Source organism: Puntigrus tetrazona, chromosome 6 (genome assembly GCF_018831695.1).
Source record: "Puntigrus tetrazona isolate hp1 chromosome 6, ASM1883169v1, whole genome shotgun sequence".
NCBI classification, from domain to species: Eukaryota; Metazoa; Chordata; class Actinopteri; order Cypriniformes; family Cyprinidae; genus Puntigrus; species Puntigrus tetrazona.
In genome coordinates, this window is record NC_056704.1 from 24,754,703 (window position 1) to 24,774,500 (window position 19,798).

At 36.2% G+C, this 19,798-nt stretch overlaps 2 protein-coding genes across 3 annotated transcripts; one reads left to right on the top strand and one right to left on the bottom strand.

The window, feature by feature from the left end:
- The first annotated feature begins 446 nt into the window (after positions 1-446).
- ahcy (adenosylhomocysteinase) lies at positions 447-11,982 on the top strand. The gene is made up of 10 exons (XM_043242158.1): positions 447-603; positions 2,805-2,995; positions 4,010-4,085; positions 5,224-5,376; positions 6,568-6,680; positions 6,846-7,053; positions 7,960-8,047; positions 9,967-10,084; positions 11,138-11,332; positions 11,560-11,982. Exons 1-10 carry the CDS (start codon positions 576-578, stop codon positions 11,689-11,691), a joined length of 1,302 nt encoding a protein of 433 aa, XP_043098093.1. The 5' UTR covers positions 447-575; the 3' UTR covers positions 11,692-11,982.
- A 2,839-nt stretch (positions 11,983-14,821) lies between these two features.
- Positions 14,822-18,178, bottom strand: asip1 (agouti signaling protein 1). Of its 2 annotated transcripts, none has more exons than XM_043241359.1 (4): positions 18,104-18,178; positions 17,370-17,543; positions 17,118-17,170; positions 14,822-15,836 (listed from the first exon to the last, which is right to left on the bottom strand). In XM_043241359.1, exons 2-4 carry the CDS (start codon positions 17,527-17,529, stop codon positions 15,672-15,674), a joined length of 378 nt encoding a protein of 125 aa, XP_043097294.1. In that variant the 5' UTR covers positions 17,530-17,543; positions 18,104-18,178; the 3' UTR covers positions 14,822-15,671. The 2 variants fall into 2 exon arrangements, with proteins under 2 accessions (XP_043097294.1, XP_043097293.1); XM_043241358.1 differs by lacking the exon at positions 18,104-18,178 and adding an exon at positions 17,981-18,103.
- Between the last annotated feature and the right edge of the window lie 1,620 nt (positions 18,179-19,798).

Here is a 19,798-nt window from a genome sequence, read left to right on the forward strand (position 1 = left end):
ACAGAGTGGTGAATCTGTCAGTGACAAGTAAATCTTTAGTCTTTCAGTTTTAATTTCATCACACAAATCAGACAATTTCACATAAGAGGATAAACATGGGGCATATTTTCAGATCATATTAAATGGGGTGTTATCCAAATAGCGCAAAATAACCCCTGTTCGACTGAAACTGTTCGCAGTTGCTCTAATTTATAGGGATTTTACTAAACAATAAATGAATAAATGCGCCCTCATGTTAAATAGTAGCAAAAAGCTAGTTGAAACGTGTAGAGTATTAATCAAGATCTCCACATTCCAAATGATATTAGACGCCTTAAACCACCATGGATTCTGATTGGCTATCGTAGGACCAAAATGAACACGCCCACCATAGTTTATTTAGAGCGGTAAGGCGGGGCATGCGCCGGCCAATGAAAAACGAGATGCTGCATGATCTCATGAATATTACCACAACCGATTTGTACACACTTATATTCAAGTTCACATAACAAGTTACCTCCTTCTGCACTCACTCAGGTCCACAGCCGGGCTCAAGACCAACCCGTATCAGGCTTATCTAACGACAGCACAGCAAAATGTCAGAGAAGCTTCCATTCAAAGTTGGTTAGTATAAGTTATTCGATTATTAACTTCAAACCATGCTCATTCAATCACGTTTTTGCCGCCAGTGCTAACTGGCTAATTCCACTCCGGTGATTTATAATAGGCTCTCTTATAGACTCTCGAAAAAGCATACGATTCTCTGCAAAAGGGTTTTGACTTTATTTTTGATCGAGCGTGAATTATTGCGGATCTTGCTAGTGCTTATGTATCACATGGCAGTAGAGGCGTCATTGTCAGCGCTGCCTTGCACGAGACGCACTATTGCAATCCCGCCCTCATAAAAATCACTGTTTGCGCACTGAATGTATCTAGTTTATTATTAAAGCCATTTTGTGTTTGCTCACAGAACATTGTATGTGATTTTTATATCTAACACCTGTCAAACAAGCTAGCGTGGTTCCATTCGGAAGACGAGACGAAGAAATGTGGAAGTTGTAGTTTTTTTGCGTTCACTGCACAAACTACCGTATGAGATTTGCTGCGCTTCTGGACTACGTTTTCCACAATGCAGTAATCAGAAGCGCCGCCACTTTTCGTTAATCGTAGTCATTCATTTTTGCGAATCGGTTCTTTTGAACAGTATAGTGAACACTTTATAAAATGGCTCAGCTGCTCTTTACGTAATCACGTGGACCCTGACTCTTCAACTTTAAAATAAGGACAACTTTGATGGGGTTTTTCAATCAAGTCTATTAATAGTAGTGCCGTGCATGTCAATTAGAACAGTCATTTATAGCCTAAATGTGATTTTATACATTTTAAACAGTATTAAAATTAAAGGAATGGTAAAACCAAAAAATAAAATTCTGTCATCATTTACTTACTCTCAAGTAGTCCCTTTCTTTGTTCTGCTGAACACAAAGGAAGACATTTTGAAGAAAGTTTGTACCCGGGTTGTTTTGGGTCACCATTGACATCCATTGTGTGTGTATTTTATTTATTTATTTTTTTCCTACTGTGGAAATCAATGGTGACCCAAAAATCTACTGCCTATTTACGAACTTTATTCAAAATATCTTACTTTGTGTTCAGCAGAACAAAGAAATTCATACAGATTTGAAACTACTATAGAGTGATTAAATGATGACAGAATTTTAATTTTTGGGTGAACTATTACTTTAATTACAGGCTGATTAATTTATACACCGACTAAAAGTATTTGCATCTTTTTTTTTTTTTTTTTTTTTTTTTTTTTTTTAAATACTGCTTTTCTTTTGCATAATAAACGTCACTTCAAATGATTTTTTTGAATCGGTTTAATAGATTCATTGAAAAGGTCCAGTTCAAAATAACGGTTTCTGCTCGTGGTCTGCCAAAAATGAATGTTATGTGCTAACAAAATGTACTTTGAGTTTAAACACACAAAGTTCCTATCTTCACTGTTGTTTTTGCTTTGCGTTTAGTCCCACGTCAGCGCAGTCGGGCATCTGTGGCTCAAGCTTCACAGCTCATGTTGTTGTTTTTCCACAAATGTCTCTCATGTTCTCTGTGCAGATAAGGCTCAAGTAATTCAATAGTAAATCCAACTGGACTTTGCTCACCAGTCAGAGTTCAGTTTTTCAAAAATCAGTGAATGAAATGTCAAAGTGCACCAGTACCGCACACTCATTTATTAATGGCCCGTTCTGAAGGAACCTTACAAGATTTCCGTGGTCAATTAGAAAACCTGGAAGAAACGGGATTAGGAAAATTATGCAAATCATTGAAATTGGAAATTCACTTTGCTAGTTCTTGTTGTAGGTTGCTGTCAGAAATGTCAGTAAAAATATATTTTCTTTAATTACATATTTGTTTGACCGCTGAATATTAGTGCAGGTGTTTTCTTCATGTCTGCCGTGGTAATAGTGGTAAAATATAATCAGTGCAGACTGAGGAAATGGATATCTTTTGGATTGCCTATTGGTTGTTAAGTCTGCATATGAAACCAAGCACCATCTCCTCAACCAGCTCAAAACACGTTAGGTATGTGGTTTTGGGTGTCATCTGTTAAATTCCTGTTCTAGATGTCCAAATATGAGGCCGACACGTTAAAGACCGTTTTAACTTGCGTGTTATAATGGGATTTGTTACTACTTAACCGTCACATGCATTAGCGTTACGCAATCCGTACTACTTTGGCTATTTAATTTAATCATTCTTTTGGTTTCCTTAATTTGGTATTTGTTTTATGCGTGACCCGTTGTCATTTTCTCGCTGTCCAGCTGATATCAGCCTGGCTGAGTGGGGACGTAAAGCCATCGACATAGCTGAGAATGAGATGCCGGGTCTGATGAAGATGAGGGAGCTCTATGGTCAGACCAAACCCCTGAAGGGCTCTCGCATCGCAGGCTGCTTGCACATGACTCTACAGACCGCTGTGCTCATAGAAACCCTGACCGCCCTCGGAGCTGAGGTGAGGATTGGTTTGATGTTAGTAGATTAGAAACTGTCTAGGTTTGGAAAATAACCACGTTAGCATTATTTACAATTACAATAAAATTCTCAATAGCTGCTGTAAAATCTTTTCTTTTGAATAAACACATGCACAATTTAAATTTTGTAGCAAAATGTTTCTTTAAAACCGTTGTATGCAAGTATGGTTTAAAAGTTTTAATTCGACAGTTACTGAAAGTGTAGTACTTCTTTGCCTCTTCTTTGGCTTCACTAATAAAGCAAAATATGGTATTGCTAGATGGTTTTCTATTCATTGTTGCAATAAACTAAACCTTTTATTCACTAAGCATGCATTAAATTGATCAAAAGTGAAAGCTTGCAACATTTCAAATGAGTTTACTATTTCAAATAAATGCATTTCTCTGAGAGAAAAAACGTTTCTCTCTGTTTTCAACATTGATCCTCATGAGAAGTGTTTCTTGTTCAGCAGATCACTATATTAGAATTATTTCTGAAGGATCATGTGACACTGAAGACTGGAGTAATGAGGCTTAAAATTCAGATTTGCATCACAAGAATAAATTTAATTTAAAAATAAATGACAATTTACAATAACTGTTTTCTATTATATTAAATTTTTACAATATATTTATTATATTTTTATTTGTTTTTAAATGCAGCCTTGGTGAGCATTAGGGTTTTTTTTTTAAACATTAAATAGAGTATTATTATTATTATTATTATTATTATTATTATTATTATTAAATACAACACTATTCCATCATTTTATCACAGTATTGCTACAGTACATTGTTTAGAAAGGGACAGTACAGTTTTATTTATTTATTTTTTTCTTATTCCTAGATGCCTATCTGACTAAAATGCATTGCTCTTCTTATCCCGTATTTCCTCTGTCAAACTGGAATTTCCCATCCCAAGGCCATATTTTATCCAAGAAGTTATGAAACTAATGTATGAAATCTGAGCATGTCGCATGCCCTCATTCCTTCCCCTTGATCTCCGTGTGCTTCAGGTCCAGTGGTCCAGCTGTAACATCTTCTCCACCCAGGATCATGCAGCAGCGGCCATTGCTAAAACTGGCGTTCCAGGTAGCAGGTGTTGGTGTGCTGCACCGTCTGCCCACTGTTTGCTCTAAAGCTGCGTAATCAAATCTAGATAAGGAGAGCTCTGAGTTTAGAGGCCCGTCCAGCTTAAAGCGTGTGCTCCATGCTGGTTAAACATAGAATCAGCACAAAAGGGTTTAATCTTTAGATTTGACTCAACATTTCTGAAGGACTAACATGCAATAGCGCGCAGGCAAAGATAACTCCATCCATGTCATCATTACAGCTTTCAGTTGATAAAACCTTAATTTAAGGTTATTTTAGTTCAGTTACACGTGGAAAATGCCTCTCTTTATGTCTTTTTATTAGTCCGCAACTTACAATGTTCCGGAAATCACAAAAATGCACAGGTATTATTATAATAAAACACACATTGGGTGAAATAGTCTGGTTTTACTATTTTAATTTAATTGTTTATCAGTACTTTTAATTATCACAGTCATCATTATCACTTTGTTTATCACAGTGCATTATGAGATTGCCTTCTAAATGCAGTGCAGCCTAAGAGCTTGATCTTAAGGTCTAATACTTTAAGAAGCTGTAATAATTATGCTAAAACAAGGGTGTAGATGATGCACCCATCCCACCGCCCATTTGTAATCTCATCTAACTTCGGCTGAGTATGTTCGTGTAAAACTTTTCAAAAGCCGGAGTGAATAACTATAGATCTAATTTCAAAGAGACATGCTAGACATGCTTATAATTAATTATGAATTTATTTAAATAGTGTATTTTATTGTAATTTGTGTTTTTTTTTTTTTTTTTCTGTCCCTCTCACTTCTGAAATGAAGGCTATGCCCCTGTGCTAAAAACATTTTGTAATTGGAAATAGAGCAGATGTTCAGCTATTGACAACATTCTATAGACGCCCTATTCTGGCAAAAAAAAATTATTTGTAATATTTCTTACTTGCATTTACATTTATTCCTGCAAAATTGATTATTAGTAGTATGTAAGGTGGGCAAACGTGAGTTAAGATTTAACTTTAAAAATAAGAGAAACAAACTTCGTAAACCCAGTGACAGTTAATCCTTTTCAGTAATATTTGTAGCAGCCAGTTACGTAATTATGACGCTAAAATCTAATGTGTGTGTGTGTGTGTGTCGTTTGTGCTGTACTGTAGTATATGCCTGGAAGGGAGAGACAGATGAAGAGTACGTGTGGTGCATAGAGCAGACCATCTATTTCAAGGACGGTCAGCCTCTTAACATGATCCTGGACGACGGTGGAGACCTGACCAATCTGGTGCACCAAAAATACCCCAAACTGCTCGCAGGTATAATTTAGTTTGCGCACCATTCATATAAGTGCTGTTTAATTTCATTGCCCCAATTACTATCATTGTATGGCTATACCTACTTGCTAGTAGTGACGGTACTTCTGGCCTCATTAAGTGTGCTGTTGTTTAATGGCCACTAGATGGCAGGCCAATCCGTGATCAAGCGGTTCTATTCTTAACTAAGAAAAGAAAGCAGGCATAGCAGAAGCAGCCATATAAAACTGAAAAGCGTAGATTGATACTTGCCCTAGAAGAGAAAAGGGCAAAGAGTGTTTTATTTGACAGAGAGTGGAACTCATGTGGTGTTAGTTTAACGCTATAAATGTCAAATTTTAATAGGCCGAATATATGAGGGTGCTCGATTTGACCTCTGACCTTCGGTAGGGTTGCACAAAGGGCTGGTAAAACTCCTGCCTGTGGTGGGCAAATAATTATTTATAACAGACCTTGAAGAGACAAAATTAAGCAGAGTGCAATACGTTTTTGCATTTTCTTTGATTTTAATATTTAATAATTTCACATTTTTAAACATGTTTTGTTAAAATATGTTTTTAATAATGTTTAGTATTCTTTGGTGTTGCGAATGCGATACTAAAGAATATGTGTAAAGAGAAATGTATTGATTTTAATGACTTAAAGTACTGCCCCCGACACATAAATTAAACTGTAAAAGGAAACAGTCATTCACATCTTGGCTTTTACTGTGTAAAAAACATTATGGCTCGTATTGTTAATGTTTTCCATTGCACATGCACAGTCTGAGACGGCACATCACGCAGCATCAAACTTAACACCTTTAATAGCCAGTTTCTCAGTGAAACTGCACAAAAATCAGGGCTTGCAGTGACTTTGCTCCTCCATATTTTCATTTTGTGGGACTTAACGCCAGACATGTTTCCACACGGAGTTATACGTAATACTTCTGGGCTTCTCAGATACAGTATATTTTCCGCTAAAGCTGAAGTTGTCATAAGATGTCTGACAGGCACTAATCTTTTCCTAAGTAGACGCTTGAAATGTCTTGGATTTGATTCGGTCACATCAGTCACACCAGTGAGGGTCAAGCTAAGCTACGCAAAAAATAAAATTTATCGGCCAGCTATTACGTTCAACATTCCTTCCAGACAGATGCACTGGGCAGAGTTTTCTGAGTCTTTAACCTTTGCAGAATTGTGGTTTCTCTCTTAGGAATCAAGGGCGTCTCTGAGGAGACCACCACAGGAGTTCACAACCTCTACAAGATGTTAAAGAGCGGGGAACTCAAAGTTCCTGCCATCAATGTCAATGATTCAGTTACCAAGGTAACCTTTCATTAGCAGCATATAATAGCATTACATGGATTCGTCCCGTTATTTGCTGTCATCATTTGATGTTTGTCCACAGACAAATATGAGTACTTTATGCGTGGTTATAATATGTGGCTGTTGTACAGATTTGAGAATGACTTGTTCTCTCACTCCCTGCAGAGTAAGTTTGACAACCTGTACGGCTGCCGTGAGTCTTTGATTGACGGCATCAAGCGTGCCACGGATGTGATGATAGCTGGTAAGGTGGCAGTGGTGGCTGGGTACGGTGACGTGGGGAAGGGATGCGTTCAGGCCCTGCGAGGGTTCGGTGCCAGGGTCATCGTCACAGAGATCGATCCCATCAATGCTCTGCAGGCGGCTATGGAGGGTATGTTTTTGTGTGTGTGTGTGTGTGTTTTGTCCTTCTCATCAAAGGTGAGGTGTCTGCATCAAATTACATTTTACAAAAGTGATTTTTATATACATAACTAAAAGCTAGTTAAGTAATAATTTTATGTTTCAAATGGCTTTTATGAAAATAAAATGTAAAATATGAAATTCAATATGTTCATTCAATGTAACCAATATTTATGTAAAAAAAAAAGAAACATTATTTTTAAATGATTAATAGGTACATTTTACTGTATGGAAAAATTAAGATATTTTAAACTGCTGTTTTGATTCTTGAAATGGCCTTTTCATGTTTGATTTTTGTATATAAACTTTATATTTATATGTTGCTTTTTTATTATTTATTAATTTATTTTTATATTTGTTACTTTTTATTATTTATTAGTAATAATAGTATAAATTCTCTCTTAAGAAACTTTACAATATACACAATTTGAGTGTCAAATTAGCGTATTAAAATAATTTCTGTATAGGCATTACAAAAATATAGATCTAGAAATAGATTTGGTGTGTGTGTGTGTGTATATATATATATATATATATATATATATATATATATATATATATATATATATATATATATATATATATATATATATATATATATATATATATATATATATATATATATATATATATATATATATATATATATTATATATATATTTTTATGCATAATCATATAGGCCACCATGTTCTCAGTTGGCTTGTACTTGTTACTGTTTTCTCTAGAAACCCAATTTTACACACAAGAGTCAAACAGCTCATTATGAATGACATTTGTTAGACATTTAGACATTTGTTGTAATTGCATGACAGGCAAGTTTCAGAAAAGTACATTTTTGCGTTTCTGATTGCCTTATATTTGGCTGTTGTTACACAGGCTATGAGGTGACCACCATGGATGAGGCCTGCAAAGAAGGAAACATCTTTGTGACAACCACTGGCTGCGAGGACATTATCCTTGGCAGGTTTGTGTAGCATCAATCAAACACGAACCAACTAACAGATGTGAAGCTAGAATGCGTGTTGTACTGCATTTTGTGTCCCCATGAGAACGGAGAAAATTCTATTTTCGATTTCAATTCCCGCTTTCATTATGATACTTTTAGTTGTTTTAAGCTGGACCAGATGGAAAATATTTGAAGAACGAGTCTTGTAGCAATTTCAGCAGCTTTTTGCCCAATGATGAGGTCACATTTGATGTCAACAGGGAGGTAATAAATCAAAAATTATTTATGGTTATTTAAGGTTATTACTCCATCACGTTTACTGCATCTAGCAACATTAATGTCTTTATCTTGCCTTCACCTCTCAGGATTAGTTTGTCTCCTGGTATAAAATGGCTGCTATTCATAATGTGATCAATTGTAAATGTATAAAATCAAGTTGTGTGTGTGTGTGTGTGTGTGTGTGTGTGTGTGTGTGTGTGTGTGTGTGTGTGTATAATTAAATAAAAAAAAAAAAAAAAAAAAAAAAAATATATATATATATATATATATATATATATATATATATATATATATATATATAACTCTCAAAAACCAGTTAATAAAAAATAAAACCACTGTTTTTCATTGTGCATTCAAATTAATTTAAATCTTATTTATTTGTTTATTTTTTGTTGACTAGGTTCAAAAATAACTAAACCAGCTTACTAACACAATAAATATATAATTAAAAAAAACATTGAAAAAAAATCTGTATACTCTAGAAGGCACAGTCCAATTGATGTAACTTGATATGACATAGTGACATCATTATCACATGGCGCAGCTGATTGGTTATCTCCTGTTTCAGTAACCTATGGCATCGCTGCTCAGCTTTCAAACACCTGGCAGTATTTGCTCAGAAACCCTCCACCTGTACAGATCTGCTGCGGAGCGATCATGCATGCTGTGGGAGTTCTTTTTATATGATATGTGGAGCAGCAATAAATTTTCAGGGGGAAAAATGTAGTGTAGTAATATTTAGTTGGATTCACAATGTTCACACTCCAGCATTGAAACACAGCCTAGCTACGCTTGACATCTTGCTTAAAAAAAAAAAAAAAAAAACTAAATTGATTTCTCACACTGTACGCCAACTGCGTACGAGCATGTCATCCAGCACAGCGTGAAAGTTAGTCAACAACGAATCCTTTCAACATGAAGTGGGGTTTGGGCTTGTATTAAACGGGGAGATTCATGTGCGGTGGAAGGACCCCCAGGCCTGCGATCAAACGCGCACAGCATGAGATCTGGCCCGAGCCCGCTGCGTGTGCATGTGTGCGCCGTTCTGTGCTTATCAGACGGTTGGAGGCGGAGGTGAGCGGGCTGGTGGGTTCTGACGGGGTGTGGGCCTCTGTGATAAATGGTCGGGATGAGGACACGCAGGGGCCAGTGGAGCACAGCTGCTGTTTGGTATTATCTACAGATGTGAGAACTGTGTCTTAGATTCTCTGGAAGGTTTCAGAGCTGATGGGACATGTTTAAAGGCTGGCAATCTGCATATGTCTGTCTGGCACCAGTTACCCAAATGCAGTCCAGAAATGGTCGAGTTGAAATATTTTGAACTTACATTTTTGCTTCAGCCTTGATTGTTCGGAGACATAATTGCCCACCTCTCCTCAAAAAGCCGCTTGATTTGAGGCATCGTTTGTTGGCTGAAGTATAAAAGACGCAGGACGAGTTACTTGTCAAATATAATAATACTGTTGGTTTTAAAATGCCGAGGCAGGCATCACAAATTTATTGAATGTTGTAGATTATTGTTCTTGTAGTGGTTTGTTTTGGTTTTTACTTGCTTGTGAACGGGCCTTTGAAATGCTTTGACCAGAAATGTTGCTTGTCTTTGTCATTCACTATCAAGTACTATGTTCATGGTCTTTTTTTTTTTTTCTTTCTCACAGACACTTTGAGCAGATGAAGGATGACTCCATCGTCTGCAACATTGGCCACTTTGACTGTGAGATTGACATGAAGTGGCTCAATGAACATGCGGCGGAGAAAATCAACATCAAACCTCAGGTATGAGATTAATGACTTGAGGGTTTGTGTTGATTTTTAATTTTAAAACGAGGACTTTTTACTTCTACAAATGTCTTTTTAATATAATTAAAATTATTGTACACTTTATTTTAAGGCGTCATTGTTACAATGTAATTATACGTAAGATTAATTAACTACATGTACTTACTGTTTGGTTTAGGGTTACTTGCATGTAATTATGCATAATTTATTGTTAATATAACAGTAAGTACATGTAGCATGTGTAACAAGGACACCTTAAAATAAAATGTTACCAAATTATAAATAATCGTTTATAATAATTTAATGATTTGGTAATTCTTTTAGGAGAAAGATCAGAATACCTTAACGTATTTACTTTTCATTAATGTCTAAATGAAATCCTCAGCAATGCATATTATTATTCAAAAACTTAGTTTTGTATATTATGGTAGGAAACATTACAAGATTTTCTTTATCATGATCTTTACTTAATATCCTAATGATTTTATCCTAAATGGAAAAAAATCTATAATTTTGTACCATACAATAAACTGCTGGCTATTGCTACAAACATACTCATGCTTATGACTGGTTTTGTGGTCCAGAGTCACATTTATTAAGGATAATGAAATAATAATATTTAATCATTTTAGGGGAAAAAATGCATTACTAAAAACCGTTTCTATTTTTATGTATTAATTTAAAGAACTATTTTATTTTATCAAGACTTTTTAACACACGTATTTTATTTTTTAAATGTTTATTTTTATTTTGTGGTTATACAGAACAATGGAAAACTATTATTGTTTATTTGTTAAATTGCTCGCTTGCTGATCCATCGTTATCCGTCCCAAAGTTGGGAAATCTTACTTAAAATCTGCTTAAATGGTACCAAGGTTTTTCTCTCTTGTAAATATAGAAATCATGAATTAAAAACTGAGCCTGTTTGCATTCTGAATACACATTTCAGTTTTTTTTTGTTTGTTTTTTTTTGAGTAAACCTCACCAAATAGCCCTGCTTTCTGATCTCCGATCTGTCCATTTAACTAATTGTCCATTCTTTTAATAAAGGTTGACCGCTATCGCATGAAAAGTGGCCGTCACATCATTGTTTTGGCTGAGGGGCGTCTGGTGAATCTGGGCTGTGCCATGGGCCATCCAAGCTTTGTGATGAGCAACTCCTTCACCAACCAGGTCCTTGCCCAGATTGAGCTGTGGACCAACACCAGCAAATACCCTCTGGGTGTTTACTTCCTGCCAAAGAAGGTACAGTAGCTTCATTTGGACTCTTATTGCAGAAACGTGTGGCGTCATGCATAAATATGAATCATCACTGACGATTTTTCTGGTGTAAAAGGTGTGCAAGCTTACTTAAAAATAAGATGCAGATGTTTTGCATGCAAACCGACGCAGAGACGTTTAACGGAATAAAATCAGAACGAATAAGTATATGCATTCCTTCATTATCTGTTTTCTGTTTTGTGCGTGTGTAGCTGGACGAGGAGGTGGCCGCCGCACACTTGGACAAGCTGGGCGTCAAACTGACTAAACTGACAGAGAAGCAAGCCAAATATTTGGGTCTACCCCGGGACGGTCCCTTCAAAGCGGACCACTACCGCTACTAAGTAGCTTTGACCAATCGCAGCTTCAGCTGTGGATGAGGATGGACTACACGACTACACATTGACGGTCGTGCCAGTTACCTTTACGGCTGTAATAGTGCTTAAGCGTGTGTCTCACTCTCATCGCGAGTGCCTGCGAGCTCTCACCAACGCCTTTTTGCATTGATGTTGTGAACGCATTGTCACTGTCTCGTTTGCATTCCCCGTTTTATTATACGGTTATGTTAAAAACAACAACTCAACAGTTTTTTGGTCAGTTTTTTGGTGCCCCCTCAATAAATGAACATGCTGGGATGGTTTGGCTCTTCCATGTCTGTCTTTTGAAGTGTTTCCAGTCCTTCAGGTAACTATAATTGAGTCGAGGCTTGCCCCGTTTGGGCCGTGCATACTTTTGTAAACCCGTTAAAGTAATGAAAGCTATGGAAAAAATGTAATTTTTCTGTTAGCAGGCTGTGAGTTCGAGCGGCTCTGGGTAGCTTTCCTGTTTTATTACATTAACTCATGAAGACCTGATGAAATAAATGTGGTATTTGACTGTAATTTGATCGGCTGTTAATACTTCATTTCAGCACAGCGTTTAGAGACTGTGGTTCTTTTCAACTGGTCAGATTTAGAAAAATGAGTAGCGCTTTATCAAGATTGCTATTATTTCTACATGAACTTAAGGATTTGAGTGAATGCCTAAACCCACATTTTAAGCTTGACTTGTTTTGTTACAGAAAAGAATGAATGAGTAAAGGAGTATGATAATTGATGAAAATGATCTTAGAAATTGTGGGGGAGAGGTTTTTTTTAAGCATCCGTTAACCAAAGCCGTTTTCATCAAAGTAATTTTTTATTAACTGAAAATAAGTATATATTACATTAGAAAACTTAAGGATTAAATATATTTCCTTAACTTGCTGAGCTAAAATGATTACTAAAACCAAAACTGAAGTATTAAATACAATAAAAACGTGCACACAAAAAATAGAAAAAAATATGTAATTGTAAAATACCAAATAATATTAAGTACTATATAAATGATTTTGAAATAATAATGGTAGCCATGACACATACTAAAAATTTTGGCAGAGGCAGTGGGTTATGCAACCTCTGCTCACATTCACTTCAGTGTACTGAACCATAGGATTCCATGTATTCAACCATTTATTCAGAAAAAAAAGGTTTGGGTTGAATATAGACTTTTTTTTTCCATGTTAGGCTTTTTCTTTCATAATTGTTGTAATGTCAGAATTATGTGGTTTCTTAAAATGTTATTTCAGGTCATCTTGGCAACCTGAAATCATTTCTGTGGCTTTTAAAAAAAAAGCAGCTCTAATGCGAACTTAAAGGGACAGTTCACCCAAAAATGACAACACAGTCAGCATTCACTAATGCTCGTGTTTTTCTAAGACTGTGTTACTTTCTATGGAATACAAAAAAAGTGAAGTTCCCGCGCAGTGAAATCCGTGCGGTTTGGACGTTCAAAACAAAATCACACCGAACAAGAAAATGGTGACAGAACTTGATTTTTAGGGCGAACCATCTCGCATGCTCCTAAAATGCCTTTCTGCCGTTCTTGATGATTGCGATATCTGTTCTGATGTTATAAAGCGAAATCGATTTAAAGAATCTTCGCAGCATTTGAGTTATGACATTTCCCATAAATAATCGGAATATCACAAGCCAAAGCATATGAAATTAAAACTGTTCCACTTGTGTCCTGTAACGATTCCTTGATAAAAACATCATGCTCAGGCATTCGCTGACAGACTTGTGACAATGATAACTCCCGATGAAAAACGAGGCCACGATGTGCGGTCGGCAACAAAAAGCGTCCGAGAGGAGCCATGAAAAATAGCAGAACCGCTGTCAGGACTGGGCCTGCGTCCATAAAAATCAGCATCAGGTCTCATTGAGTAACTAATGAACCCAAACTGGTTTATTCCATAGATAAGCAATGCCTTCGTAATTCAAGCTGCCATACAGACACATGGCTTTAATCTAATTTGGCCCTTATTAGTTTGAAATTGTAAAATGGTGTAGTTAGCGTTTGTGGGGTACAGGAATAGTCTGTAGGCCATTAGATGTACCGGACCCCTAAAATGCAGGCAAAGTGTCTCCTGAGAGACATAACAAGGGCCTATCTTTTTCTTTTCGCTCTCCTCCTCTCTCGCCCATTGCTTTCTTTCAATGTGAACCAGCTGTGGCGTCTGGAGCCTTTAGTGTCACCCTGTGCATGTGTTTGAATGTGTGTTTTATTACCTGTGTTGGACCGATAATTATTTGAGGTGTTTGAAACTGGTGTTCATACGCTTTGATCTTGCTTTGCATAATCAGTTGTCTCTAAAGCAAGACCTTTAAAATAGCTGCGCACTAGTTCGTATGTGAAAGCTAGTATACTCAGTGGTGTGCCACGCTTTACTTACTTTATTTAAACGTCATTTCTTTGGTTATTTTTTTTCCTTTACGCATGCAGATATTAAATGAGAGACTACATGGGGTGTAACGTAAATTAAATTGTTCATTTTAACAACTTTATTTCAATAGTTCCTTCGGTAGCGACAGATTGCATCTCAAGTTGACCAAAGAAAAAGTCAAATTCTGTTGATTTAAAAAAATATGTAATTAAAAAATATGCTACATCAATTTAGATGCATGTGTACAGCGTACGTAAAAGCGATAATAATAAGCATTATAACAAAGTTGTTGTTTTGGGTTTTTTTGGGGGGTAATTTAGGATAGGTTTATCAGTTGCTTTTACATCTCATAGTCTTGTTTCCGTCATGGGCCTACTGTCTTACTGTTTCCATTCAAGGAATTTACAACGGTTTGCCTTAATCCTACTACTACATACCATATGCAGTGAAATCACTCACTGGCTGACTTTTGAGAAAATAGGCCTGCACCACACACACACACACACACACCCACACGTGTGTGTTCCCCAAATTTCTATAGAAATATAGAATTTCCCAAACCTAACTAATTTTGTTTATATATAGAGTATATACAAAATCCCCCTAAATAATACACAGTACAATACATAATACACATTTATAATTTAGGGGAATGCTGTCCTCAAACTCGAGAAAACAACATCTAAAAAGCTAGCGAGAACACTTTCATAAATCACAATGCAGTAGACAAATTACAGGTTTAATTCTTTATTATATTAATTTACAATGTCATTTATAATTTTTTTTTACAGTATAAAGCGCGATATTCTGCAACGTTTTTTCCCTGGTAAACCGGATACTGGTCTTGAGTTATTAATCATAGGCAATTAACCTTTTCAGACGAAATATATACATGAATGCACAGAAACGTACATTTCTAAAAAATCGACCCAACAACTATATTTACTCATCTATTTCGCATTTCAACAAAAAATATTCCCCGGTTGTTTAAAACTAAGTTACCATTGCAACCAAAGTCTTCACCAAATTATACAGACATTGTTTCGCCAAAACGTTCTTTTTGTTTCTGTAAAATACTCTTATTAAATAAGCTGTCGTTATATTTAAATATATGTTTCTATTAGTTTTCTTTTATTTATTTCTGAGAGCGTTGACGGTTTTACTGTAGTAAACACGCAACAATTTGGCGGCAACTGTGGTTGTCATGGTGATTTTCCCTTTTTTTTGGCGGATTCCTTTTTGTTTTGTTTGTAGCAGCTCAAACAGGTCGCAGGTCAGAACTGGATGCTTTAACGTTTTTCCCCCCTCCATAAAGTGCTTACTCTTTTCAATAACGCAAACATTTTAAAAATGCATTTACAATGAGTTAAACGTGATTTAGAGTGCTTCGGTAATCACCCGGATGGCTCTCTTCCATTATTCCCGAGCGCTTGGGGCGAGCAGTAGGTATATCTGGCCAGAAAATCTCCGATTATATGATGGAGCGCACTGGTGTTCGGCTGTCATAATCCCACAGGGTTTTTATAAACGAGCCTTTAGGATCGGGACGGTCCCATCCTCCTGCTGTCAGGGCAGGGGCGTTCAGCATTTCGGGTAACCCATGCGGCAGTAGCAGACGGTTTTGAACAGGCGGCAGTGGCAGAAGGCGCACTGATCGCAGCACACCGCGTTGGGCGTCTTGCAGCTGCTCCAGAGCGGGACGCAGTTCGGCGGCGGCGGGGGTTTCTTCACGTGGTTGCTGAACTTCTGAAACGCACACCAAACGAAGGTTTAAGCTGTTTGTAACGGGTATAGGTGAACACGAGCCGGTGAACCGAAAATGCTTTAAATTACGGCGCAAATCGGCGCCGCGCTCTAGTTAAAGCGTCGCCTTCAACGCGAGCAACTGATAACGCGTTTGAATAAACTTCTGTTATCAAACGCCAGCTGCTTGGTTTCCAAGGAGACGGAAGTGCCAGAGAATGGCCTGACGCGGGAAGGGTGATGAAAACGAGATTCTGGTAAATAACACGTCGTTTGCGAGCAAAATGGTCGTGTTTGATAAAGTGGGGAAATGTTGTTTAATTATGTAAAACGCTAGCTATGAAATTAGCCTTAGCAAAACAAAGGAGTGGACCATATATCCCCCCCACCGTCCCCAAAAATATTTACAGTGTAATTTTCGCCACAGAATGATATACTGAACTCAGTACATTTTAATAAACATAAATCTATATTTCCCCAGACAAAAAGATCAATGAATAAATACTGAATATTATCATCCTGAAGTTCAAATATTTTAAGACTGATACAGGGCAGTAGACTGAAGATAATACATATATATATATATATATATATATATATATATATATATATATATATATATATATATATATATATATATTCTCATGATTATATATAACAAATGTATTAAAGTGGTAACCAAAAATGAATATCTAATTTTACAAACCTTTTTGGTTTCCCTTCCATTTTCTTGTTCTTGGGTATTTATGTACTGAACCCAGTACAGATATTTACATTTTAATAAACGTATATCTATATTTCCCCAAGCAAACAGATAGAAAGAAAAATAAAGATAATACTGAGTTTTATAAGCATGACTTAAAAATGCAAACAGATTTGTATATATCCTTTTAGTGATTTTGCAGCTTCTCATGATTATATTTGCGTGGAACAAATGCATTAAAGTGGTAACCATAAATGAATATCTAATTTAGTGATTTTGCAGCTTCTCCTGAGCTTTCTCATTTCCATTTTCTTGTTCTTCTTAGGTGTTTATATATAACCAACTCGGTACAGATATTTACATTTTAATAAAGTATATCTATATTTCTCTAAACAAACAGATAGATCAATAAATATAGAATTTTGTCATGCTGAATATTTTAAGACTGATACAAGGCAGCAGACTGAATATATATATAACTTAAGCATGCAGATTTGTATTTTGCAGCTTCTCGTGATTATATTTGCGTGGAACAAATATATTAAAGTGGTAACCATAAATGAATATCTAATTTTACAAACCTTTTTTGATTTCTTTTCCGTTTTCTTGCTCTTCTTAGGTGTTTTTGAAAGCCCTTCGATAACGGAAAGCAAATATATTAGAACACACACCATTTAAGTTTATCTTTTCTAATTGAATAAAAAAACGATAAGTTTAAAGTGGAGAATAAAACATTTATACCCATGTGAATTAAGTAAATATCGCTTGGCTAGACGTTTCTGTTGACTGTCGTGATTAACATCAATGGTCTCTGTAAGACAAAGAAGCCTTACCGACTATGAGCACAGAAGGTGCATCTGTTTGGTTATTTTCTTGTAAGCTGATGGTTGTTTGGTTGGAGCCGTATTGTTCCTCCATAATCATGTGTGTGTGTACCATAACACAGCAGGCTAAACAGAGCAGCACACAGCACAGCAACAATGACGGATTCATATTAAGACTTCACCCTGCACGAGACAATAGTTTCAGACACAAACATCAAAAACAAAAAAGCTGCAGATTAAGTAAAAATCACACGCATGCACATACAGAATTAGCCATACGCAAAATTGGATGTTCAGTCTGCTTTAAAACCCCTAAACGAACAATCAAAGACAGAGGGAAAAACAATAGGCAGAACTAGCTTTTACGAATTGTCTTTGAAAGGTACATTTTATCGTTTAAAATGCTCAGATATTATGCATTAAACAAATGTAAGCCAAACCACTTCTCCAGTCATTTTTTTGCCGCACTGTAGGCCAAATAGCACGTACCAAGAAAACAAGAAGGATTGTAATAAGTTGTATCTGAATACCCACGAAACGCTAACAAGTTCACAAGTTAAGCTACAGTTGCAGTTCACAGTATTTCTAGTGGCATTTGATCACAATTCATCATGTCTCACCATGTTCAACCTCCTGTTTCTGACAATCTCGTGTTTTCTTTATATCCTCTTTCAGGGTGCATTCAAAAGCGAAACTACCCATGGTAATCTTCAGGAGTCGGTGTCGGGAGTTTACAAACTGACCTGTCCTGGTGAGTAATGGGGCCCCCTGTTTTCCCTTTGTGTAGCTGGCTTGAGATATTCCCCGCTCCCCTGCTGAGACTGAGAGAGAAATGTCAGACAGACTTTTGTAGTCGGGAAATTCAGAAAGGGGCGAAATTATAAAATTAAGCAGGGGCGGATCCACACGCCCAGATGGGACAGAGGGAGAGAGGCCGACGTAAAAAAAAAAAAAAAAAAAAAAAGGGAAAGGGTGAAGGATAAGTATGTGTATGAAGAGAGCAAGTGTGTGTGTGAAAACATATTCGACAACTTACTTCACACTTATGAATGAATATCAGAAACACTTTCCTTCTGAACAAAAACTAATAAACAGTAGATATACGGTTCAAATTAAAGTATAAAATATAACTACATTCACATAAAACACCAGTTGCACAAAAAGATGCCAGTTGCTTTTATGTTGTCATCTGATGCATTGACATTCAGATATGAAGTGTCCAAATACTTTTTAGGGACACTGTGCGTTTTAGTGAGAGTTATTTTTAGGTTTTGAATAAAACGGTAGGAATGTGAACAATATTCACCCACACACGAGAGCCTGTTTTTAATTTGTAATTTGTGATCAATAATTACACACAGAAAGCATCAGGAATTTGCTTTGTTTCCCTCTCAGGGCAGGTATGATTGTTACAGGACCGTGAACAAATAACCAAAGAACATGCATTTATTTGACTGGATTTATTGCATGCATGGTTTTCGATCTGTCTTCTAGTTTTCAGTGTTATGTTACGCTAAACGCGTTTTATTACACTTTCAACAACAATTTCGGTACTGTTGCACAATATCAAGAGTCTAAATGAAGAGTGGCGTTTTATAGCGGGGAGGAACATTTTGACCAGCAGGTGACGCTATTATGACTTTTCTGAGTTTGCCCACTGAATATGAAATCACGTTTTGCCATTAGGAAAGCTGTTTTCTCTTTAGATGACTTCTGACTTAGACTTCCGACCTGCTGACCTTTGAAGCAAATACTCATAACAAAATCATGTACTGGTAAACATTGTTTTCCAAAGATTCTTCCAAAGGAAGGGCCCAGATGTTACAAATAGATTCAATGTGAACCGATGGTGTGCGATAAACACAGAAATGAGCTGATTCCATGTGCTTTAGGCTGCAATAGAAAAGCCCACCCACAGATACAACACTGCTTTGTATATTTCAATAAATGGGGCGGAATGTAAAATATAATTTTTGCTAGATATTCTAAACAAGGGAAAGGTACCAACATTTACTAGGGTGGTACTATTTCAAAAGGTAATGATACGTACTAAGTACTAAGTATCCAAGTTACATAATCAGATTACTTTTTTAAATGACTCGTATAGTAATGCATTGCTTTTTACTTCTCAAACTTCTCAAACGCTTAACACCAGTTACTTTGTTTTGCTATTTATTGACAGCTATCAAGAACATACATATAGTTTCATTCGGACAAAAACACATTCTGTATTCTGCAAAGTGTGAAAACTGTGAAATGCAAAATTAGAATATGATACAAACCTGCATACGTTAAATGTTAATTATCACATAATTCTTGTATTGTATTGTATTTATATTGTGTGTGTTTAATCCCATTTTATTTACCAGTGTCTTTGCCGCTGACCGTCGATGATTCAACCATGAGAAAAAATGACTTTAGATTAAAATTCTTTCTTT

Excerpts from the sequence above, each read along its gene's own strand:
- ahcy (XM_043242158.1), top strand. The coding sequence starts at position 576 with ATGTCAGAGAAGCTTCCATTCAAAGTTG. Across the intron at positions 4,086-5,223 it reads TGCTAAAACTGGCGTTCCAG|TATATGCCTGGAAGGGAGAG; the intron begins GTAGCAGGTGTT and ends GCTGTACTGTAG. Across the intron at positions 10,085-11,137 it reads AAATCAACATCAAACCTCAG|GTTGACCGCTATCGCATGAA; the intron begins GTATGAGATTAA and ends CTTTTAATAAAG.
- asip1 (XM_043241359.1), bottom strand. The coding sequence starts at position 17,529 with ATGAATCCGTCATTGTTGCTGTGCTGTGTGCTGCTCTGTTTAGCCTGC. Across the intron at positions 17,171-17,369 it reads ACCTTCTGTGCTCATAGTCG|GGCTTTCAAAAACACCTAAG; the intron begins GTAAGGCTTCTT and ends CCGTTATCGAAG. Across the intron at positions 15,837-17,117 it reads CGGAAAAGAAATCAAAAAAG|AAGTTCAGCAACCACGTGAA; the intron begins GTTTGTAAAATT and ends TGTGCGTTTCAG.